At 46.1% G+C, this 24220-nt stretch overlaps 1 protein-coding gene across 3 annotated transcripts in view; it reads left to right on the top strand.

Moving 5' to 3' along the window:
- Positions 1 to 19214, top strand: part of lingo2 (leucine rich repeat and Ig domain containing 2) — a 79023-nt gene extending 59809 nt beyond the window's left edge. For 2 of the 3 annotated variants that reach the window (XM_056599939.1, XM_056599940.1), the window contains one exon: positions 16386 to 19214. In XM_056599939.1, the coding sequence (XP_056455914.1) occupies positions 16417 to 18225 (1809 nt within the window). In that variant the 5' untranslated portion in view covers positions 16386 to 16416 and the 3' untranslated portion in view covers positions 18226 to 19214. Of the gene's footprint in view, positions 1 to 1946; positions 1986 to 16385 lie in introns of those variants that run through there. The other variant, XM_056599941.1, reaches the window with a different exon arrangement.
- Positions 19215 to 24220: the final 5006 nt, after the last annotated feature.

The following is a 24220-nucleotide window of genomic DNA, read 5'->3' as shown; positions in this document are numbered from 1 at the left end:
GGAGCTATCTAACTGATCACTGTCGCTCGGTCCAACTGGAGGCTTTAGCCCCAACTGACCCGCTGTGAACACGATAGGCCGCCTGGTTACACTATACTGGGTGGAGCTGGGTGGAGGACCTCCTCCTGGTGTCAGGAGGATACACTATACTAGGTTGAGGAGCTTGTGGTGGTGTTGGGTGGGGGACCACCTTGTCTAGCTGGATGGGGGACCACCTTGTCTAGCTGTCTAGCTCCTCCAGCTTTGCCCTAGTTAATATTTCAGCAGAGCTGTTTCAGACAGTGCTGGCATCAGTTAAGATAGCGCTAACCTGAGCTGCCACAGCCCAAGAGACGCCTCTATCAGCGTCTCTGCTGCTTCTGAAGTATCTCCGTATCTGTAGTCTGACAGAGGAGACCACCATGTTTGTAGTCCGACCGAAGTGACCACCATGTTTGTAGTCCGAGGTTTGAAGCGCCTTTTTTATCTTGCTGATGCGGCTCTATCGACCAAACAACCGAAGCTCAGTAGATCCATGTAAATCGTTGTGTTTAGCACCCGCTTGATTTATCGACAGCCGTTGCGAGTTGCCCACCGACCTCCAACGTTATTTAACTCTGGGACAAATATCTCCTCTACACGATTCATCAGGAGCACAAAGGTGTTTTTTGGCACTCCCAGGGGCCTCCCTGCCAATCACAGAGCGTTGATTGGATTAGTGCCAGCTCCTTTGCCCGAGCTTCCGCTGAGCGATCAGAGATTAGACGAGTGTGAAGTTCACCTCCCTCTCTCAAAGACAGCTCGGTCCGGAGAGGAGCCTGACGCGGCGACGGACTCGAGAGGAATGCCAACGAGGCCGTCGCTGTCGGCTGCTCCCAGGATGTGCCGGGAATGCAGGAACACCGCTGGGATCCCAGCGGGGCCGGTGACCGCGGGAGGAGGAATATAGAACACTGTACACTGAAATATTGAAGGGCGCTGTATGAGCCTTGGAGCACGGTGATCCTTAAAGGGTTCGGACATCTGGAGTGAGATGTCATTCTTATGTCCAGGATTCCAGATCCTTGTCCCTAACCCTACTTTATACCTTATAGGTGGAGCAGGGCATGTCTCTTTGTGTAGCATCGGGTAGGAGGTGGAGCAGGACATGTCCCTGGGTGTAGCATCAGGTTCTAGTAGGAGGTGGAGCAGGACATGTCCCTGGGTGTAGCATCAGGTTCTAGTAGGAGGTGGAGCAAGACTTGTCCCTGGGTGTAGCATTAGGTTCTAGTAGGAGGTGGAGCAGGACATGTCTCTGGGTGTAGCATCAGGTTCTAGTAGGAGGTGGACCAGGACATGTCTCCTGGTGTAGCATGAGGTTCTGGGAGGAGGTGGAGCAGGACATGTCCCTGGGTGTAGCATGAGGTTCTGGGAGGAGGTGGACCAGGACATGTCTCTGGGTGTAGCATGAGGTTCTTGGAGGAGGTGGAGCAGGACATGTCTCTAGGTGTAGAATCAGGTTCTGGGAGGTGGTGGAGCATGTCCTTGTGGTGTAGTATCAGGTTCTGGGAGGAGGTGGACCATGTCCTTGGGTGTAGCATCAGGTGGAATAATGATCCATCTCCACCTCCGGTGGAGCAGGTTTCATCCCGGCTCTTTTAAGACTTGACAACATCTGAACAAACATTCTTCTCCTCTGATGAAAAGGAACTAGAACGCGAAGGCACTTCGAGGCATTTGAGAATTTTCCTTATGGTGTCATCATGAATAGTGTATTGTTGTGATAAATTACTGTACTTTATTGGTTGGTTGATGTGAGAGTTGAGGACCTATGGGAGAGGACATTTCCAGGGGACCATATCTCCTCCGAATGAATAATTTGTACTTCTCAACCCCATCTGAATAAAGAGAAAGTGCAAAAGCCGACCAAATGAAATATAAAGTTTGCAATATGAGCTGTTCGTTTCAGATCAACACTTGGATGATTACAGCAGACAACAGAATCATCACTGGTGTTGTGACTTTTGGTAATACTAGAAATATTCATTGTTACAGTGGACTCTTTGATAATTTGAAAATAATTCTAGTCTATCTTTTCCAATGATCGTAGTTTATACTTAATATTGACTGTATTTTATACTTATAATAATGGCTGTAGTTTATCTTCAACAATGACTTTAGTCTATATTATTTACTAATGACCGTTAATATGTAATAATGATTGTACTGTACCAGTTCCTGTCTGTCCAACTGAACTATTATAGACATTGGTCAGTACTGTAGCTTTAGCTAGTAGCTAGCTAAAACAGTGTTAGATAGCTAGCCAGCTCTGTGAACTGGCTAGTCAGCCTGTGTCTGTAGTTTATAAATCCTGTTCCATCAAAGCCTGGTTCTGAATGATGGATGAGGTTATGTGTGCTGCAGCCCCCCCCCCCCCCCCCCCCCCCCCCGCCCCCACACCAGCTGCTGGGCTGGGAACTCCTCACCTGGTATCTTTGTTTCTGCAAGTGTCCAAATGAGGAGTTAGGAGTGTGGAGTGGTCTCGCTGGTGATCACTTCACTGAGGCCTCCAAGTATCTGGTTAGTTAGGATTGATTAAAGGGTGAGGCTATTTGCACCCCTGGTACAATTATCAGTATGCTATTTGTACCCTGGTGCAATTAGAAGTGAATGCTATTTGTACCCTGGTACAATTATCAGTATATGCACAAAGAAATGTGTTCTATTAATTTATTTCACCAGTGCAAATATCAATGTGTATGCTATTTTCAACCCGGTGCATTTACCCTGGCATATTGATCACACAATGTAAAAAAATAAATAAGAACTGCTGCAGACAAATTAAACCTTAGAGAGGTTCTCTGAACGTTTTAAGTACAAATACTTTTTGTAAACACCCATTATTGCCTCGGATAGCATTGGGAATAGTTACGCTATTTTGCATTGTTAGCCTCCTCACCCGCTGTTTTACACAAGTAAAACAGCTTACTTTAACCTTTGACATATTGGCAGAATCAGATGTAGTGTGTTAGTATTCTCCAAGTCTTAGGGCTTGTCCTCAGAATATCAGGGAGGCACTGAATTTGAAACTTTATGACACAGGTGGTCTGGCTTGCTGACAAGCGACGGGATCATAAAAGCGTGACAATTTGACAAAAGCGTAAATCTGACAAATTAGTTATCCGCCGTTTTACTCATCTAAACTATATTACGCTACAACTAAGAACTATGTACATTATGTATCTTATTAGACTTCATGACATTTAACAAAAAAAATAGGCTATATAGAATATATAAAATACATGAACCCCATTCATATAAAGTACACGAATGCCCGGGAATGTGCAAAGTACATGAATGCCCGGGAATGCGCACGCATGCGCGATGCCCATGCGCATGGCAAAGGGTGTATTTAGCTCAACTGTGTGGCCAAGGCTAAAAGTACGGGGTACGAATAGACAAATAGTTAATGAAACCTGTTGCTATGTCTTAATCTAGGACTTAACATAGAGCTGTCCCTAAACCTAGCCATATTCATAAACGTATGGATAGGATATCCCTTAACCTTATCAATATATCCCTTAACCTATACTTATGCCTTAACCTAGACTATCTATACCTGTCCCTAAACCTAGATATTTACCTTAACCAAGACTTTCTATACCTGTCCGTAAAGCTAGAGCTTCCCCTTAACCTAGACATTTCCCTAAACCTAGTCCTATCCATAGACTTAGATCTATCCTTTAATGTAGACATTTCCCTTAGTCTAGACCTGTCCCTTATCCTAGATCTCTTACTTAACCTATGTTTGTGTGTTTGAGTGAGTGTGTGTGTGGGTGTGTGCGGGTGAATATTTACATATGGGCATGTATTTTTACAGGGTATATATGGTATATGTGTGGGCGTGTGCATGTGTGTGCATGTCAAGATGAATGGACTGTGTTCCTCCTGACTGACGCCACACAGATCTACTTGTCCTTCGGTTGCCATAGAAACTACTGTTTTGATAACAACTAGTGCGGCAGTAGAAGTGTGTGAGGCGTCACGGCCCCTCTCTGTGGCTGTGTGGGTAAAATAACTCCGAACTCAGAGAGCGAACCTTTCATTTAGAAAGCCCTCCTCCCTAACTAGTAGACGGGTTAGAGAGCCCTCCTCCCTAACTAGTAGACAGGTTAGAGAGCCCTCCTCCCTAACTAGTAGACGGGTTTGAGAGCCCTCCTCCCTAACTAGTAGACGGGTAAGAGAGCCCTCCTCCCTAACTAGTAGACGGGTTAGAGAGCCCTCCTCCCTAACTAGTAGACGGGTTAGAGAGCCCTCCTCCCTAACTAGTTGACGGGTTAGAGAGCCCTCCTCCCTAACTAGTAGACGGGTTAGAGAGCCCTCCTCCCTAACTAGTAGACGGGTTAGAGAGCCCTCCTCCCTAACTAGTAGAAGGGTTAGAGAGCCCTCCTCCCTAACTAGTAGACGGGTTAGATAGCCCTCCTCCCTAACTAGTAGACGGGTTAGAGAGTCCTCCTCCCAAACTAGTAGACGGGTTAGAGAGCCCTCCTCCCTAACTAGTGGACCTGTTAGAAAGAGAGAGAGAGAGAGAGAGAGAGAGAGAGAGAGAGAGAGAGAGAGAGAGAGAGAGAGAGAGAGAGAGAGAGAGAGAGAGAGAGAGAGAGAGAGAGAGAGAGAGAGAGAGAGAGAGAGAGAGAGAGAGAGAGAGAGAGAGAGACGTCTTAACGGCAGAACATGGAATCTGTCAGGTTAATATCATGACTTTAAAAGCACCTACTGACTTCCTTTAACAAATTAACGAGTCAAAATGTTGAGATGGACGGTATTTGTTGTACCAGGGCAGTATCTATAGTGTCTTTTTCTTTCTTTCTTTTATGCTATGCCGACCCGCTTAGCACACGTTTCTCCATTTTCAATGTGAAATTGACCGTTGACCAAGCACTACGACATTAACGTTCCGTCACGTTATTTTTTTTTTAATGTGATGTATTTATTTTACAAATCAAAAACATTAAAATCCTTTTATGACCAAAGAATGAATTTTGAATTTTTTTAAATAAATAAAAAAATAATCTATCAGGGGCCCCCCCCATTGGCAAGGGCCGTGGACATGTGCCCACTTTGCCCATGCGGTAATCCGTCATTGCCAGCGGCCCTTTATAACGACGGCACTAGCTTAACGAAGATCTCACAGAGTCGCTCTGCCCCCTCTCAGTCCAGAACCCAATCTTTCTGAGTTCCACTGTGTTTGAGCAGTGCTGAACAGAGTGGCCCTTCAGCGGACGTGTGGGCAGACAGTGGCTCAGTGCTCAGAACACACATCGATGGGAGGGGCTGTGGTCATAGCTTCAGTTACTAGGTCTTAGATGCTACTCTAGCTATATATGCTACCACCCTATAGTGTGCTGTTTCTTAACATGCTGTATATTAGATGAGGATGATGCTACAGTTACAAGCTAGCAATAGCATGTAAAGATCTGACATACCGCTATTCAAGCTATTGCATGCTAATATCTTAGAATGTATGTTAGGTTACAGAGCAGTACAGACTGACAGGGATTATGAATATCTGAATTGGCTGCAGATGTTTTGGTGAGAAGGTTTACTTCACCACTGACCTTGGAGGAATCGGTGAAACCTGCGTCAGAGATGTCCTCCTCTCCTGGTTTATCAGCAGACAATACCCAGCTGACGTCAGCACCCCGCCGTGTGTGTGTGTGTGTGTGTGTGTGTGTGTGTGTGTGTGTGTGTGTGTGTGTGTGTGTGCGTGTGCGTGTGCGTGTGCGTGCGTGCGTGCGTGTGTGCTTCACCATCGGTAGAATCTGCTAAAGAGTTGTTGTTGTGGTGACAGCAGATTCTGCAGATTGGTTCATATTTTGACGACACAATAAGGATCAGTGCGTATGGGACAGGAGTTTCATAATGCTCTACAGAATACACTGGTATACAGCTTCATAACATGAAGCTCTAAGCTGTATCATACTTTAGCTATAGCTTGCTGAGATCTTAATGCAACTCTAGCTATATGCTACAACTTTATATTGTGCTGTTTCTTCATGCTGTATATTGGATGAGGATGTTGCTATAGCTACAAGCTAGAGAAGTATGCTAAGATCTTTCATGCCTATATAGCTTCATGCTAGCAAGGTATTGAATGCTAATATCTTAGCATGCTATGTATTGGAATCTGCTGCAAATACATCCAAACTATTATGTGCAAATATTTTAGGAGGCTAAATCAGCTATAAGAGTCTGCCGTGGTTACATGCTACACATTTAGCAAGCTATAGCTACATTGCAACATGCTATGTGTGTAAGGATGTGTGTATGCAACCATCGTGTGTGTGTGTGTGTGTGTGTGTGTGTGTGTGTTTTTGTGTGTGTGTGTGTGTGTGTGTGTGTGTGTGTTTCCTCATTGTTCCCAGTCAAAGAAGGTTGAATAATGAATCCATCTCTGGTTTCTGCTTATAGCGAGAGGAGGGGCTTGTGTCACCATACGTTATCAAAAGATATTTCTAAGGTATTATTAAACGCTTTAAGTAGCTCCTTAAATGGCCGTCCAAACTGCGGCCTTTCAGCCGTTGTGGAATCCAACGTCGATTCAAATCAATACGCGTTTACAGCCAGGGGCTGGCCTTGTGTGTGTGCATGAACATGTGTGTGTGTGTGTGTGTGTGTGTGTGTGTGTGTGTGTGTGTGTGTGTGTGTGTGTGTGTGTGTGTGTGTGTGTGTGTGTGTGTGTGTGTGTGTGTGTGTGTGTGTGTGTGTGTGTGTGTGTGTGTGTGTGTTTGTGTGTGCACGTGCGCGTGCCTACGCGTCTTTTCTGAAGTGCTCTGAATTTCGTTGTGTCAGCGATGTTCTCTCTGCTATACAGGGGGTGAAAACAGGGTGAGGCAAAGCTCTCTTCCTCTCTCTCTCTCTCTCTCTCTCTCTTCCTCTCACACTCTCTCTCGCTCCCTCCCTCTCTCTTCCTCTCTCTCTTCCTCTCTCTCTCTGTCGCTCTCTCTTCCTCCCTCTCTCTTCCTCTCTCTCTATATATGCATATATTTATATGCATAAAGACGGTCTTTGTCTCTCTCTCTCTCTATCTATATTCTGACTATCTATGTATAGTATGACTCTCTCTCTCTCTCTCTCTCTCTCTCTCTCTCTCTCTCTCTCACTCTCTCTCTCTCTTTTATTTTCTTCAATTATATAGTCTCTCTCTCTCTTCTCTTTAATTATGTAGTCTCTCTTTCTCTCTCTCTCGCTTCTCTCTCTCTCTCACTCACTCTATGTGACTCATATCTCTATCGTATGTATCTCTCCCTATCTCTCTTGTCGCTCCCCCCCTCCCTCTCTAACTATTCTGATGTGAACGTCCAGAGATATGTTGGGATGTCTCGCTCCCCGGTCCTGACAAGATAAGCTGGGGAACATTGCATATCACGCCACTATATTGTTTGATTCAGATTAGTAGAGATTTGAGCTCATATCTCCTCGCCCGTGGAAACACCAAGGGAGGATTGTTTTGTGTTTAGGACCAGAAGTTGTGTTGGGTTGGATGTTTTATTCAGTGCGTCTTTGGTCTCAGAACCGCGGGTTGATTGATGGGAGATGTGATGAACATCGGAGGATTACAACACATTGTTCTGCTTCCTCTGTTCCACTGAGGATCAACAAACCATTCATCAACCAACACTGAACCCAGCCATTCATCAACAGCCTATTCATCAACCAACACTGAACCCAGCCATTCATCAACAACCCATTCATCAACCAACACTGAACCATTCATCAACCAACACTGAACCAATCATCAACCAACACTGAACCCAGCTATTCATCAACCAACACTGAACCCAGCCATTCATCAGCAACCCATTCATCAACCAACACTGAACCATTCATCAACCAACACTGAACCCAGCCATTCATCAACCAACACTGAACCCAGCCATTCATCAACAACCCATTCATCAACCCACACTGAACCATTCATCAACCAACACTGAACCCACCCATTCATCAACCCACACTGAACCATTCATCAACCAACACTGAACCCAGCCATTCATCGACCAACACTGAACCCAGCCATTCATCAACAACTTATTCATCAACCAACACTGAACCATTCATCAACAACCCATTCATCAACTAACACTGAACCATTCATCAACAACCCATTCATCAACTAACACTGAACCCGTCCGGGTGTTCACAGATCAAACCCTGTATGCAGATCAATGGAGATGAAGGTTGGGGTTAGACACACATTTCAGCTAATAGGAGTGGTTAGACACATGGGTTTAGCAGGTTAGCTAGTAGGTAGGGTTAAGTCGTAGGTAGGGGTAGGTAGTAAGGTTTAGCAGGTGAGCTAGTAGGAAGGGTTAGGCAGTAAGGTTTAGTAAGTTAGCTAGTAGGTAGGGTTAGGCAGTAGGATTAGGCACTAGGTTTAGTAGGGTAGGCAGTAGATGGGGTTAGGCAGTAGGTTTACGAGGGTAGGCAGTATAGGTTTAGTCAGTAGGTAGGGTTAGGCAGTAGGTTTAGTAAGGTAGGTAGTAGATGGGGTTAGGCACTTGGTTTAGTATGCTAGGCAGTAGGTTTAGTAGGCTTAGGCAGTAGTTTTTTTAGGGTAGGTAGTAGATAGGGTAACTAGTACGTAGAATTAGGCAGTGGGTTTAGTAGGGTAGGCAGTAGGCAGGGGTTAGGCAGTAGGTTTACGAGGGTAGATATTAGGTAGGGTTAGGTAGTGGGTTTAGTAAGTTAGCTAGTAGGTAGGGTTAAGCAGTAGGTTTAGTAGGGTAGGTAGAATTAGGCAGTGGGTTTAGTAGGGTAGGCAGTAGGTAGGGTAAGGCAGTAGGTTTAGTAGGATAGATAGTAGGTAGGATTAGGCAGTGGGTTTAGTAGGGTAGGCAGTAGGTAGGGTTAAGCAATAGGTTTAGTAGGGTAGGCAGTAGGTAGGGTTAGGCAGTAGGTTTACGAGGGTAGATAGTAGGTGGGGTTAGGCAGTAATTCCTCCAGCATGCGGCGGACTGCTCCAGGAGCTGATTAATGGTTCCCGGGGGAACAGGACAATGTGTTTACTACAACACTTTGATGCTGTTTACAATGTGGAGGTGGTGCATTGGACCAGCCTGCTGCACACTCTGGGGTTTAATTAGAGCGCTAACGAGATAGTGGCCCGGCCTCACCCTCACCGCTATGGCAGACACACTCAGCACTTCAATTATTTTCATAGTTTTGTTCAACAGGTTTTTCTTTCATCGGATTGTGCCTCATTCATCACATTTCTTTATTGGAACTTATTTTATATTCTTCACCTAGTGCTAGTTCGTTAGCGTACTGTTGGTAGCTTAGTGCTAGTTGATTTGTGTACTGTTGGTAGCTTAGCGCTAGTTCATTTGTGTACTGTTGGTAGCTTAGTGATAGTAGCTTAGCGTACTGTAGGTAGGTTAGTGCTAGTTCCATAGCGTATTGTAGGTAGCTTAGTGCTAGTTATTTAGCGTACTGTTTGCAGCCTAGTGCTAGTAGCTTAGCATACTGTTGGTAGTTGAGTGCTAGTAGCTCAGTACTACTAGCTTAGAGCTGTATCACTTTAAGGAAACAGGCTAAACATACCTTACCCACCATGACCTCATCACCATGACCTCATCACCATGACCGAATCACCAGGCTAAACATGACCACATCACCATGACCTAATCACCAGGACCTCATCACCATGAGCTCATCACCAGGCTAAACATGACCTCATCACAATGACCTCATCACCATGACCTCATCACCATGACCTCATCACCAGGATAAACATGACCTCATCACCATGCTAAACATGACCTCATCACCAGGACCAATCAGATCCCAGGTTTAGAGGTCATTGGGGTCAGAGTTATCTGCCCAAGAGAAGAAGACCAAACGTAAACATGGGTCCACAATGAGCATACATCAACGATGGACACTTTGGAAGGGAACAGAACCTCTCACATCACATCAGGTATATATTTCAGCGTTACGGCCGCAATCAGCCAGCGGCCGTTCCAGAGCTCCTCTCGTCTCCATCACCATGGCGATCGAAGGCCAATAAGGAGCGGACATCTTTGTGACGGTGTCCCCCGGGAGTGTCTGTGAAAGTGGCCATCTTGACTCCTCCCTGGGGGACCCTCCCCCCTCCGCTATGCCCCGCCCCCCTCTTTCCCCCTGACCCCGCTCAGCCACGCTCTGCTCTGATTGGCCCTTCGCAGGTGTACTACGGTCTGGGCCGCCGTCCATTCTAATTCGTATCGTTTGATTCTGATCATCCTCATCATCATCATCATCATCCTCATCATCAACATCATCAATCTTCATCGTCTACCGTTCTGCATCCATTCTGCTTCTTTCTTACCATGGAAACCTAACATCTGTATAACCCTGCTGTATTCTTGATGTTGATAATATTTTTACAACATCATCAACATGTTGTTAATGTTGTCAAAACATTTTCAACATTAACCACATGTTGATAATGTTGTTCAAACATCATCCACATTAACAGCACATTACGTAGTGACATAAGGTGCTGTTTGTGGACATAATATAGAAGTAAAAGAAACAAATGTAGAAATAGCAAGAGAGACGTTATAATTAAAACAGTAAATGGCGTTTGTGTTAATAAAGAGTGCCAGTGGAAGGGTTCTAGATCTACCGTGTAGCTCACGATAGATTTATGGCGCTTATCTGAGAATAGAATCACCTTCCTGGGAGAATATAGCCTACAGCCGTAATGGAAAGGTAACAGTGTTATTGTAGGGCAAAGGTTGCGATATTGATTAGTTGAAGAGATAACAATCAAGTGGTCTATGGTTCTCTCATGACCCGAGACAGAGAAAATAACAGGTTCCTCTACAGCGGGGGCTGGTGCCTTCATGAATAATTCCAAAAGTGTCCTTAAAACTGACGCCGCAACGACTGTCAGGAATAGTGTAGCTCAGCACATGATGTCTTAGAACAGACTCGTCGTTTAGCAGGTCACAGAAGAACAGAGAGGAGAGAGGAGGGGATGAGGGAGGAGGAGAGGAGGGGAGGATGAAGGAGGTAGGAGGGAATTGGAGAGGAGGGGAGGAGGTGAGACACATGTGATTAACACATTCTGTTCCCGTTTTGACTATCTTGATAAAACATTATTATGTGGTAATACAGTTTTATTTAAAGTCTGCAGTATTTAGAAGTCTGTCTTGAATATCTTGTTAAAACATTATCATGCCGTAACACAGGTCTATGTTCAATCTGAGGTCTGTACTCTAAAGAGTCTGTCTTGTTAAAACTTTACCATATGCAGGTAATTAATGTACGCACTTAATGTACGCACTTATTGTATGTCGTACGTCCTAGCACTTAAAAAATAGTACTTAGCATTGTGTAGCATATCCTAGCTATCTTTGTTGTATACGGGGAATGGGTTAACCCGGTTCTATGAACATCCTTACTGTACCGACAGCGATATATTGTTGTTTATCTTCTTCTGACAATTTACTAATCGTAAGTCGCTTGTGATAAAAGTGTCTGCTAAATGCCCTGAATGTAAATGTAAAGGAGGTCTACGTTAGATCTAAGGGCTATGGTCTATAGACTCTCTAGTCTAGAGTCTTGTTAAACATAACCAAGCCGTTACACAGGTCTGTGTTCAGTCTATCGAGTCTGCCTCAGTAATGACTCTCATCCATATGTGCATTCTTACGTCCACAGATTGCAGCATTTCATTTTGTTCAAACAGACAATGCTGGCCTATTTGTGTGTTTGTCATGAGGAGGAAGGCTGGGCTGCGAGGCAGCAGCCCTACTCATCGCCTGCAGCTCGTGGTGATTCAGTAGTGTGACTTGTTAGGCTGAGGTCCCGGCTCTACATTGTTCTGAACTGTGTCTATTCCAGGAACGACTGGCATTTACACAAACTAGTTCCATTAGAGCACTCGGTGATGAGGAAGATGATGGTGAGCAGAGCTGATAGCAAACACAATGGAAAACTTAAGTTTGGACGCAGGAAACACCACGACTCATAACGATAGGATTGGATGTTCATGTTCTTATATTGTAACATTATTAGCGGATAATACTTAATGGTATTGTCCCCGTAGTTGTTTGATGCATTAGTGATTAGTCGTATTCATATAATCATGGATTGTTTTATTTATGCATCGTACAGTTCATCAGCATAATGTTACAGAACAGGCTCATTAATATCAATTACCAAATTAATAGCTTGTAGATGTAGGAACTCTGCATGGCTTCTGTTGTAAGAAATGTGAAAGGGCTAGAGTAAGGATTCTTAGGCTTAGGGTTCTTGGGTCTGGGTACCAAGGTAAGGGTACCTGGGTTAGGGTTCTTGTGGTACGGTTGGGATATTTAGGGTTAGGGTTCTTGTGGTACTGCGGTTAGTGTATTTACGGTTAGGGTTCTTGTGGTACTGCGGTTAGGGTATATCGGGTAAGGGTTCTTGTGATACTGCAGTTATGGTATATCGGGTTAGGGTTCTTGTGGTACTGCGGTTAGGGTACTTAGGGTTCTTGTGGTACTACGGTTAGGGTATTAAGGGTTAGGGTTCTTGTGGTACTACGGTTAGGGTATTTAGGGTTAGGGTTCTTGTGGTACTACGGTTAGGGTATTAAGGGTTAGGGTTCTTGTGGTACTACGGTTAGGGTATTAAGGGTTAGGGTTCTCGTGGTACTACGGTTAGGGTATTAAGGGTGTTCTTGTGGTACTACGGTTAGGGTATTAAGGGTTAGGGTTCTTGTGGTACTACGGTTAGGGTATTTAGGGTTAGGGTTCTTGTGGTACTACGGTTAGGGTATTTAGGGTTAGGGTTCTTGTGGTACTACGGTTAGGGTATTAAGGGTTAGGGTTCTTGTGGTACTACGGTTAGGGTATTAAGGGTTAGGGTTCTTGTGGTACTACGGTTAGGGTATTAAGGGTTAGGGTTCTTGTGGTACTACGGTTAGGGTATTAAGGGTTAGGGTTCTTGTGGTACTACGGTTAGGGTATTTAGGGTTAGGGTTCTTGTGGTACTACGGTTAGGGTATTAAGGGTTAGGGTTCTTGTGGTACTACGGTTAGGGTATTAAGGGTTAAGGTTCTTGTGGTACTACGGTTAGGGTATTAAGGGTTAGGGTTCTTGTGGTACTACGGTTAGGGTATTAAGGGTTAGGGTTCTTGTGGTACTACGGTTAGGGTATTAAGGGTTAGGGTTCTTGTGGTACTACGGTTAGGGTATTAAGGGTTAGGGTTCTTGTGGTACTACGGTTAGGGTATTAAGGGTTAGGGTTCTTGTGGTACTACGGTTAGGGCATTTCGGGTTAGGGATCTTGTGGTACTACGGTTAGGGTATTAAGGGTTACGGTTCTTGTGGTACTACGGTTAGGGTATTTAGGGTTAGTTGCCATAGGGTGTTGTCAGAAATATCAAAGGAGCGTCAGAGTTAATCAAGCGGCCTCTGCTGTAATTAGTGGGCTTAGTTGCGTGGATGAGTTGGTTTGGGCACTGTGTGCTGAAGCAGAAGGCCGCCGCTGGCCTCGGGCACTCTTCTGTTTCGCTGCTCCACAGATTTATGCTCACATTGATCCCTATTAGGCCCACTGGTCCTCACTGCTCCTTCTGGCCAGTGCAACCCTGAGAGCAGGATTTACAATTAACAATTCTGCTTATGATGAGGGCAAAAACATGTTTTAGTTTAGTCGTTATTGTTATCATAATTCATGCAAAGCCCTGAGACTTCACACTATCCCGCTCTGCTCCTCAGTGATCGAACCTCCACGTCTGCCGCAGCCGGCTCAGGGATTAATTCAATACATGACAGTTTAATAGCTTTATCTTGCAATTATGCTGGTGACAATTACTCATCGACAGAATTAAACCATTTGAAGACTCACACACTGATTACAATTCCATTGTGTGTGTGTCATAGCATGTTGTACAGGGTCCTACCATGTTGAATAGACCTTCTGCCATTTTCTTGAGCACCCAATCATGTTCTAGAGTGTCCTACCTTGTTTCAGAGCACCCTACCTTGTCTACCGGGTATTGCTCCTGTGTGTGGAAGCTGTTCTCCCACAGCGACTCACTCTCCCCTCTCTCTTTATTGACATGACTTTGTTCAATACCGGTCCATGAAGCCTCTGCAGGGAGTTATAGGAGGAAAGGGTCTTGTTTGTTCCCATTGATTTGTAAATTACCTTGTAAAGGCAACAGTCAACAGTCAACAATATGTGGATCAAAAACACTTCATTCCAAAAGTCGATTGGATTTCTCCCATGGATGAGCTGCCTGTGATCAGCCATAGGTTGTCTGTGATAATCCGTGTTTCCACACCGCCTCAGCACACAGGCCGTGAGCAGGCTGCTGAGAGAGTTGCTGAGTCAGGATCCATTAGGCGTTATCTGTCCTCCCAGGGCCGCGGTGCTGATGAGGACCTTCCCGAGGAGGAGGGAAGGCTTAGAGGGGCTGCTCTGCATATCTTAACAAACCATTTCATTCACCAGGTTGACTCTGCTTTGTGCTTCTTTCAAACACAAGCTCCATTGAAGAGACGTCTCACAGATACGATACATACCTTTGTTTACAAAGGTGTTTGTTTAGACTATTCATTGTGAGAAACCATGATGCATTTATGTCTATTATTGATTATGGTAAAATATGAAGGTTTTAATTTGAGCTCCATGCTGATAAGCCTGCAAGTGTAAAGGTTAATAGGGCTTGAAGGGGTTAGTATGTTCAGGGTTAGCATAGTAAAGCTAAGTATGGTTAGGGTAAGCATGCTTTGGGTCAGTATGGTTGGGTTAGTAGGGTTGGGTTAGTATGGTTATGGTTAGTATGTTCAGGGTTAGCATAGTAAGGCTAATTATGGTTAGGGTAAGCATGGTTTGGGTCAGAATGGTTGGGTTGGTAGGGTTGGGTTAGTATGGTTAGGGTTAGTATGGTAAGGGTTAGCATAGTAAGGCTAATTTTGGTTAGGGTAAGCATGGTTTGGGTCAGTATGGTTGGGTTAGTAGGGTTGGGTTAGTATGGTTAGGGTAAGCATGGTTTGGGTTAGTAAGGTTGGGTTAGTAGGGTTTGGTTAGTAGGGTTATGTTAGTATGCTTGGGTTTAGTAGGGTTGGGCTTAGTAGGGTTGGGTTAGTAGGGTAGGGGTTAGTAGGATTGGGTTAGTAAGGGTTAGCATGTTTTGGGTTAGGGGTCCCCCTCAAATCTTTGGCAGAAAGACATTTAGTCAAATCCGTCTTTAATCGTCTAATCACCATGTCATGTTGCTTGTGTAGCAACGGGATATTCCATGAGGAAGATGGGGTGTTGCATGGTACCACAGTATAGTAGCGGCGGGATGTTCCATGAGGAAGATGGGGGTGTTGGATGATACTACAGCGTACTCGGTCTCTCGACGAGATCCTCCAAGATTTCTGTGTGCAATTCTCTGTTATGTTTTGTTTCGCTTTCAATAAACGTCCTTATTGTTAGTTTAATAACCCCTTTGTGTAATGGCAGTGGCTGTATCCAATCCTTTGATTTCCTAAGTAGAGCACATTCTAGACCGCAAGTCTGGCAGAATACAACATATGAGGAAAAAACTTCCAGAGTTTGGCAGCCTTTCAAAAATATTAAAGATGGTTCCAAAAAAAGTCAACTTCAAAGTGTGCCAACAGCAGCTGTTGTTTCGTACACTGCCGGTGAGATGGCTCTCTCTGTTGTAGCTCAGTAGTCCATGTTCGCTGTTCTGATAAATTGACGCTGTGTTGATGTGTCAAACGCTTGTACAGTCTCTTTATTGATGGGGTTGTGTCACGATGGGAATATCGTTATCAGACAGAGCTCTCCGTCTGCACATAGACTGCCCACTGAATTCAGATTGTTTTTTATAAACCACAGTGTATTATATTTTCATACGATATTGTAAACAAGTATAGATATTGGACAGAAAATATAGGCTACTATGAAGTTGCTTTTATTTTCTGTCCAATTGGATGCAGATGCTGACATAAAAGCACATCTTTTTTTCATATTGTAAATTAGTTTGTGGAGGCAGTCATTTCTCGCTGTGTCTTGCCTGGAGACAGCCGTGGAGAACCCCATTGACTGATCATATTCACAGAGGAACATCAGATTAAACCATGCAGACACCGCTAACACTTTCTCTCCAGGTGTCCAGGACACCCCTAGTTGGGTTATTAGGGTGGGGATGATATGGTTAGGGATAGTAGGGTAAAGAGTTAGTATTGTAAGGGTAAGTAGGGTTAGTCTTAGGGGGGTATGTGTTAAAAGAGTTAGGTTATAAGTAGGGTAAGGGCTGTGGTTATAGGGTAGGATTTGTAGGGCTGGGGTTAGTAGGGTTAGGTGATATGTAGGGTTTTCATTAGGTCTCTGGTCATTTTAAACATAAAACTGTGTATCAGCTCTAACCCTGTCTCCTGATCTCTCTGCAGAGCCGTGACAGGGTGGACTTCGACCAGAGTCATGATGGCCTCATGCTGGCCCCTGTTCCTGGGTCTGGCCCTGCTGGCGGTCCTGCTCGGTGCCGCTCGGGGCTGTCCATCCCGCTGCGAGTGCTCCGCCCAGAGCAAGGGGGTGGTCTGCCACCGCAAGCGCATGCCAAGCATCCCAGACGGCATCCCCATCGAGACTCGGCTCCTGGACCTCAGCAAGAACAAGCTGACCATGATCAACCCCGACGACTTTTCTGCCTTCCCCGGTCTGGAGGAGCTGGACCTGAGCGGGAACATCGTGAGCTACGTGGAGCCGGGCGCCTTCAACTCTCTGTTCACCATGCACACGCTCAGCCTCAAGAGCAACCGCATCAAGCTGATCCCCCTGGGAGTGTTTACCGGATTGACCAACCTCACAAGGCTGGACATCAGCGATAACAAGATAGTGATCCTGTTGGATTACATGTTCCAGGACCTGCACAACCTGAGGTTCCTGGAGGTGGGGGACAACGACCTGGTTTACATTTCTCACCGTGCATTCAGCGGACTCTCCAGCCTGGAGATACTGACTCTGGAGCGGTGCAACCTGAGCGTGGTGCCCACGGAGGCGCTGTCCCACCTGCACAACCTGGTGAGCCTCCACCTGAGGCACCTCGGCATCAGCTCCCTGCACCCGTACTCCTTCAAGAAGCTGTTCCGCCTGCAGCACCTAGAGATCGACAATTGGCCCTCCCTGGACCTGGTCCCGGTCAACTCCCTGCATGGCCTCAACCTGACCACCCTCTTCATTACCAACACCAACCTGTCCGCCTTCCCCTCCCAGGCGCTGAAGCACCTGCCCTTCCTGACGCACCTCAACCTGTCCTTCAACCGCATCCGCCACATCGAGGCGGGGATGCTGCTGGAGCTGGTGCGGCTGCGGGAGCTGCACCTGGTGGGGGCGCAGCTGTCCAGCATCGAGCCCCACGCCTTCCAGGGCCTCCGCTGGCTCCGGATCCTCAACGTGTCCCACAACCACCTGGACACCCTGGAGAAGGGTGTGTTCCAAGCGCCCGAGGCCTTGGAGGTGCTGCTGATCGACCACAACCCCCTGGTGTGCGACTGCCGGCTCATGTGGCTCCTCCAGAAGCGTCAGTTCGTGTTCTTCGGCGAGGCGCAGCCGGAGTGCAGCACACCAGAGGGGATCCGCGGCCGCGCCTTCAAGGAGTTCAAGGAGATGCTGCTGTCCTACTACGTGACGTGCACCAAGCCCAAGATCCGGGAGAACCGGACGCAGACGGTGACGGTGGACGAGGGCCAGCAGGCCCTGCTGCGCTGTACGGCCGAAGGGACCCCACGGCCCACCGTGTCCTGGCTATCGCCGAGGAGACGCCTGCTCACCAGCAAAAGCCACGGGAGGGTCCGCGTCCACGGCAACGGGACGCTGGAGATCGTGTCGGCGGAGGTACAGGACAGCGGCGTGTACCTCTGCCTGGCGTCCAACACAGCGGGGAACGACTCCCTGATGACCTCGCTGGCGGTGAAGAGCTTAGGGTCGCTCTACGCCAACAGGACCCAGTACCACGCCGACACCGGCAATGCCACCGGCAACGGCACAGCCAACATCACCCTGGGCTTGGACCTTAAGACTATCCTGGTGTCGACGGCCATGGGCTGCTTCACCTTCCTTGGGGTAGTGTTGTTCTGCTTCCTGCTCCTGTTTGTGTGGAGCCGGGGCAAAGGGAAGCATAAAAACAACATTGACGTGGAGTACGTTCCGCGCTCCAAGTCCAACGGGACCAACGTGGATTCGGCCGATGCACAGGCCGGGCCACGCCGCTTCAACATGAAGATGATGTAACCGCTTTTTTAGAGACGGGAATCCAGAGGACATTCAGATGCCGGAGAAGATTATGTATTTTTATTGTAGACGGGATGGAGCGCCCTCCTGGCGTCGGGAGCGATGAGGGGCGAGGAAGGGGATTGCGTGATCTTGTGATTCCCGAAATGCATTAAAGTTGACATGTGTTCTCGCGTCGTTGCCAGAGCGACAACTTCTTCAATTTATGGACGGGGCGACGGACATCCGCACCACAAATACTGAAAGTAAAAGACCTCCTGCTTTTGGGAATGTATTAAAAAAAGAAGGCAAACAATCACGGCCGTTTGGGGCCCCAGACTTGGCTGAACCGTGTACAGTGAACATTTGTATCCAAGCTATTACTCGACCTTAGTCTTGCTCCATGCTTCTTCCCTCACTCTGCAGAGCCACGCCCATCCCTCCCTATGTTCGGTACTTTGCACATGTGTACCCCTGCTTCATTGTGTCCATGTTCGTACGTATCCATCCTGAAGAACAACTCATAGCAATACTCATAGGATGTGTAATCCTGGAGCTTCAAGCAGACCTGGAGCAGGAAGGCTTCTGTTGGGGACCATCAGATATGAAACCTGTTCCTCGATTGACTCCACATTATGGTATATTTATATTTATATATATTATTATTAAATATACAAATATTTTATTTATCAAACATTCAGAAGGTTTCCGAACGGAGTCCTTGATCGATACGTGGGCGGGGCGAGCGTTTGAAACCTCCGCCATGTTGGACCAGGTAGCCGGTCTCTGAGAGGAAGTGGGTATGGCCGAGGAACCAATCAGCTGTCCTGTCTCATTGTGTCTCCTTCCATTCTTTTGATCATGCTTGGCGCCATTTTAAAGTGACTATCATATTTTCCCCCGTAACAAAGTTGTGGTAGGTTCCCATTTTGTTGTAAAGTCATTTAGATTCTGAAAAGTTAAAAAGTAAACAAAAAATCAGATGTATGTGAAATAAATGAAAATGTATTTGTACCATTGAGTTGTTTACAATGTTTAATAATACAGATCTTCTCCTCTGGTGGCTCTCTCTGGTGGCTCTCTCTGGTGGCTCTCTCTGGGATCTCTCTCTGGTCTCTCTCTGGTCCTATGTCTGTCTCTGGTCTCTTTATGTTCTCTCTGGTATCTTGTCTCTCTTTTGTCTCTCTTCATCGTCTCTCTCTATGGTCTCTCTCAGGCCCTATGTCTGTCTCTTGTCTCTCCATGGGCTCTCTTGTCTCTCTCTCTTTTGTTTCTCTCTCTGCGCTCCCATTATGGTCACTCTTGCCCTGATCCCTCCCTATGGTCTCTCTTTCTGGTCCCTTTCTGGTCCCCCTCTCTCTTTGGTCTCTCTATGTGGTCACTCTTCGGTCTCTCTATGTGGTCTCTCTTTGGTCTCTCTCCGCTCTCTCTTTGATCCCTGGTCTATCACTCTATATTCTCTCTCAGCTATCCTACTGGGATAGAGAGAGAAGGAGACAGTGAGAGAGAGTGTTAGGAGACAGAGGCGAGGGAGAGAGAGAGAGTGTTAGGAGACGGAGGAGAGGGAGAGAGAGGGAGAGAGAGAGTGTTAGGAGACAGAGGAGAGGAAGAGACAGAGAGAGTGTTAGGAGACAGAGGAGAGGGAGAGAGAGAGAGAGTGTTAGGAGACGGAGGAGAGGGAGACAGAGAGAGAGCGAGAGAGAGTGTTAGGAGACAGAGGAGAGGAAGAGAGAGAGAGAGTGTGTTAGGAGACGGAGGAGAGGGATAGAGATAGAGAGGAGCGAGAGAGCGGCAAGAGAGGGAGGTAGAGACAGAGAGTGAGAGAGACGGAGAGGGGATCAACACAGTGACAGCCTCACGTCCGGGCACCATGCCAGGGCAGCTGCACATTCTGAGGAACCCTTTCAGAGACGCTGGGCTGAGCGATGCAGACAGGGAGGAGGAGGAGGAGGAGGAGGAGGAGGAGGAGCATGGCGTTAGAGAGGGAGACCAGCAAGTTAGATATACCCAGGTTATTTAGATACACCCAAATTAGTTAGATATGCGCAGGTTAGTAATATATACTAATGTTACTTATTCACTCAGGTTAATTAATATAATCAGGTTAGGGATATATATACTCAGGTAAGTTACTCAGGTTATTTGTATCACGTCAGGTTACCTACAGGTTAGTTATACATACAGGTTATCCATCTAGTCATGCTAGTTATCCCTAAAGGTTAGTTATATATACAGGTTATCCATCTAGTCATGCTAGTTCTCCCTCCAGATCACCTTCGCCTGCCCAGTGACATAAGAGGTAATAAACGCTGGTATGAATGATCCTACATTAGGGTTATCTGCCCGCAGAACCTCAGTGCTTTAAGGTGCGATCCTCTTGAGGACCTGATGCCTCTCCCGCTCGGCTCAGAGGAATGGAAATGCAAAGCAGTCTGCGGTCCGAAACCCTGCCCTGCTCACGGGCGCTGAGGTCCTTACCTCTCAATAATGGCACTTCTACCGTGGAGGCTCATCCCTGGAGCGACTGGAGGAGGCATGTCTCTGTGGATGTTATGTGGAGCTCTGAAGCCTCTCATCCTCATCCAAGACTAACCCCAGTCCAACTGCGCCCCAGATGACCCCCTGGGGGGGACCTCACAGAGCGCAGGAAGCTGAATCATACCCGGTTTCCTGTTCAGAGACATTAAGAGCGGTTAAACCGCGAGTGCAGGAGAGAGATCCCATAAGAGTGCTTTGTGTCTATCTGCAGAATGTTGGTTTGAAACCTTAACTCTTCTTCTGAGAACCGGAGACCTGGTGTCCTGGAGATCCCTGTAGAACCAACAGACCTTTCTCCACTAACCCCTCTGCTCTTATCAGGATAATAACATCTAACCCACCCAGTCTGCTCCATAGCTACATCTATAGAGCTATATCTATAGAGCTGCACTTGTGATTAGTTATAGTCCAGCCCCATCTATAGAGCTACACCTGTGATTAGTTGTAGTCCAGCTACATCTACAGAGCTACACCTGTGATAAATTATAGTCCAGCTACATCTTTAGAGCTATATTCATAGAGTAAAATAGTAAAATACATGTTTGCGTCTCCACTATGGTCAAGTTTAAATCTAATTACCTCAAATGGTCCCGCCCAGGATGGACAAATGCAGAATGTAAAGAAATAAAAGAATAAGTCACATATCCTCATCCTCGTCCTCATCTCACAATTCTAGTGAATAAATGTTGTAAATAAAGAAATAATGGAAAGAAATTAAATAATCTTAAGTAATAAAGCAGAGAAAAAAAAAAAGGTAAGAGATGGTGTGAAGAAACAGTGGAAAGAAATGAAGTAAGGATGTAGTGTGAAGAAATAAAATAAAGGAATGGTGGAGAAATGAAGCCATACCTCTGGCTAATGATGTCTCCTGTCTCCGTCTGTGGGAGAGCGCGAGACGTTTCCACGTCTTGCTTCCCGGCAGAAGACAATGCTATTATCTGCAGCTACAGCGCTACTGGGCTCCCAGCTAGTAAATAATACAGCGCAGGCTCGGGCCACTGCTAATCCTGCTATTATTTCACTTTTATTGTTGGATGTGTGCTCATTATTCCCCATCTCCTCTGGCTGAAGACAGCAGCCGAAATTATTTCTGCTCCATTGTTTGCATTTTTATTTTTATGGAACATAAAACCCAGAGGAACAGGCTTGTCCCTGGCCTTCTCAGCAGGCACCACTTTAATACATTTGTTGTAATATGTTGTAGTAATGCTTTAATACACTCTGTCTTAGTCCCGCTTTAATACACTCTGTCGTAGTCCTGCTTTAATACACTCTGTCGGAGTCCTGCTTTAATACACTCTGTTTTAGTCCTGCTTTAATACACACTGTCATAGTCCTGCTTAAATACACTTTGTTGTAGACCTGCTTTAATACACTCTGTTGTAGTCCTGATTTAATACACACTGTCGTAGTCCTGCTTATAAACACTTTGTTGTAGTCCTGCTTTAATACACTCTGTTGTAGTCCCCATGGTTTTAGAAGGTTCCAGGTGGTTCCAGGTGGTTCCTGGAGGTTTCAGAGGGTTTTAGGTTTAGAGGGTTTTCCGAGGGTTTTAGAAGGTCCACGAGCGTTTTAGAAGGTCCAAGAGGGTTTTAGAAGGTCCCAGAGGGTTGTAGATGGTTTCAGAGGGTTTCAGAGGGTTCAGAGGGTTTTAAAAGGTCCAAGAGGGTTTTAGATGGTTTCAGAGGGTTTCAGAGGGTTCAGAGGGTTTTAAAAGGTCCCAGAGGGTTTTAGATGGTTTCAGAGGGTTTCAGAGGGTTCAGAGGTTTTTAAAAGGTCCCAGAGGGTTTTAGATGATTTCAGAGGGTTTCAGAGTGTTTTAGATTGGTTTGAGTGGTTCAGAAGGTTTCAGAGATTTTTGGTAGGTCCCAGAGGGTTTTAGATGGTTTCAGAGATTTTTAGAAGGTACCAGAGGGATTCAGAGGGTTTCAGAGTGATTTGAGGGGTTCAGAGGGTTTCAGAAGGTCCAGAGGGTTAGGAGGGCTTTGCTCTTGGCTACATGCTGGCTGTCTTAGATGTTAATAGACCAATCAAAGCTGGCAGCCTCAGAGCACGATAGGGACTGACAAGATGCATGGGCAGCCTTTGAAGCAGGTGACAGGTGCTGTGTCTCCTCTGGAGGCTGACAGACATCTCTATTGTGAGATAAATCTGTTACCCAAAAAACACCCAGCCGCCTCTATTGTGTTGAGGAAGTCTGTTTGGAGACCATTTACATGATCCACGGTGTCTGAAAATATTGTTGAAGATAGAAGTGTCAGAAAGATGTCAGACTGAGGGATGTTCAACCCAATGTAAACTAATAAGAACACTCATCCCTATGTTGACTTAACTCTGTTCTCAGAGTGACTATAGTATTTAGGCTTCAGCCTGGTAACGCTGGCTTATTGCTGTGACTGCTGCATGCTTCTGCTCTGTAGAAGGGACATGTTCCATGCCATCTCCCCTGTCCTAATTACACGACTCCTCCAAGAAAATACTGGCGAATTGAGGTCGATATCTGAGGTTTCCCCCTTGGGGGGTATGAACGAGTTACAGAGACTTTAATCAAACATTTAACAGATGTGATAAAGTCCCTGCCCACACAACCATGCTTCCACAGTATGTTACTGCGGTGTGCTATATGTTTTTGTTCCTTCTCTTTGCTATGTTATTGGTATATGTTACTACTGCTATATGGTGTTGTTTGTTCTCTATGCTATGTCATTGATGCATATTGCTACTGCTTTATCTTGTTATGTTACTTCTGTATGTTATGTTATGATATATGTTGTGCATGTTGATATGTTTCTTTGTGAATTCTCCCTATGCACTAGGGTTGGTCCTCTGTGCAGTGAGATAGTAAGTGTGTATCTGGTGAACTAGGGTGGGTCCTAGTAGTGAGATAATAAGTGTGTATCTGGTGAACTAGGGTGGGTCCTAGTAGTGAGATAGTAAGTGTGTATCTGGTGAACTAGGGTGGGTCCTAGTAGTGAGATAGTAAGTGTGTATCTGGTGAACTAGGGTGGGTCCTAGTAGTGAGATAGTAAGTGTGTATCTGGTGAACTAGGGTGGGTCCTAGTAGTGAGATAGTAAGTGTGTATCTGGTGAACTAGGGTGGGTCCTAGTAGTGAGATAGTAAGTGTGTATCTGGTGAACTAGGGTGGGTCCTAGTAGTGAGATAGTAAGTGTGTATCTGGTGAACTAGGGTGGGTCCTAGTAGTGAGATAGTAAGTGCGTATCTGGTGAACTAGAATGGGTCCGCCGTGAAGGACAGCCGTAGCCAGCTAACACTCAGAATAGTTCATTCTGCAGGTTGTTGTTGGTTGTCATTGTGCTTCTCCTCAGCCTCGTTGAGACAAACAAAACATTCTCGTCGTATTTTCCCTTTCTCTTTCATCTCATAGAGATACATCCGTGATTATTTTATGATCGTTCTATATCAGCCCGAGCTCTAGATAGAGCTGTGGCTTCCCAGCACGGAATGACACATGATGCA

The sequence above is a fragment of the Gadus chalcogrammus genome, chromosome 10, assembly GCF_026213295.1.
Source record: "Gadus chalcogrammus isolate NIFS_2021 chromosome 10, NIFS_Gcha_1.0, whole genome shotgun sequence".
NCBI lineage: Eukaryota > Metazoa > Chordata > Actinopteri > Gadiformes > Gadidae > Gadus > Gadus chalcogrammus.
This window is presented reverse-complemented; position numbering and strand designations above follow the sequence as displayed.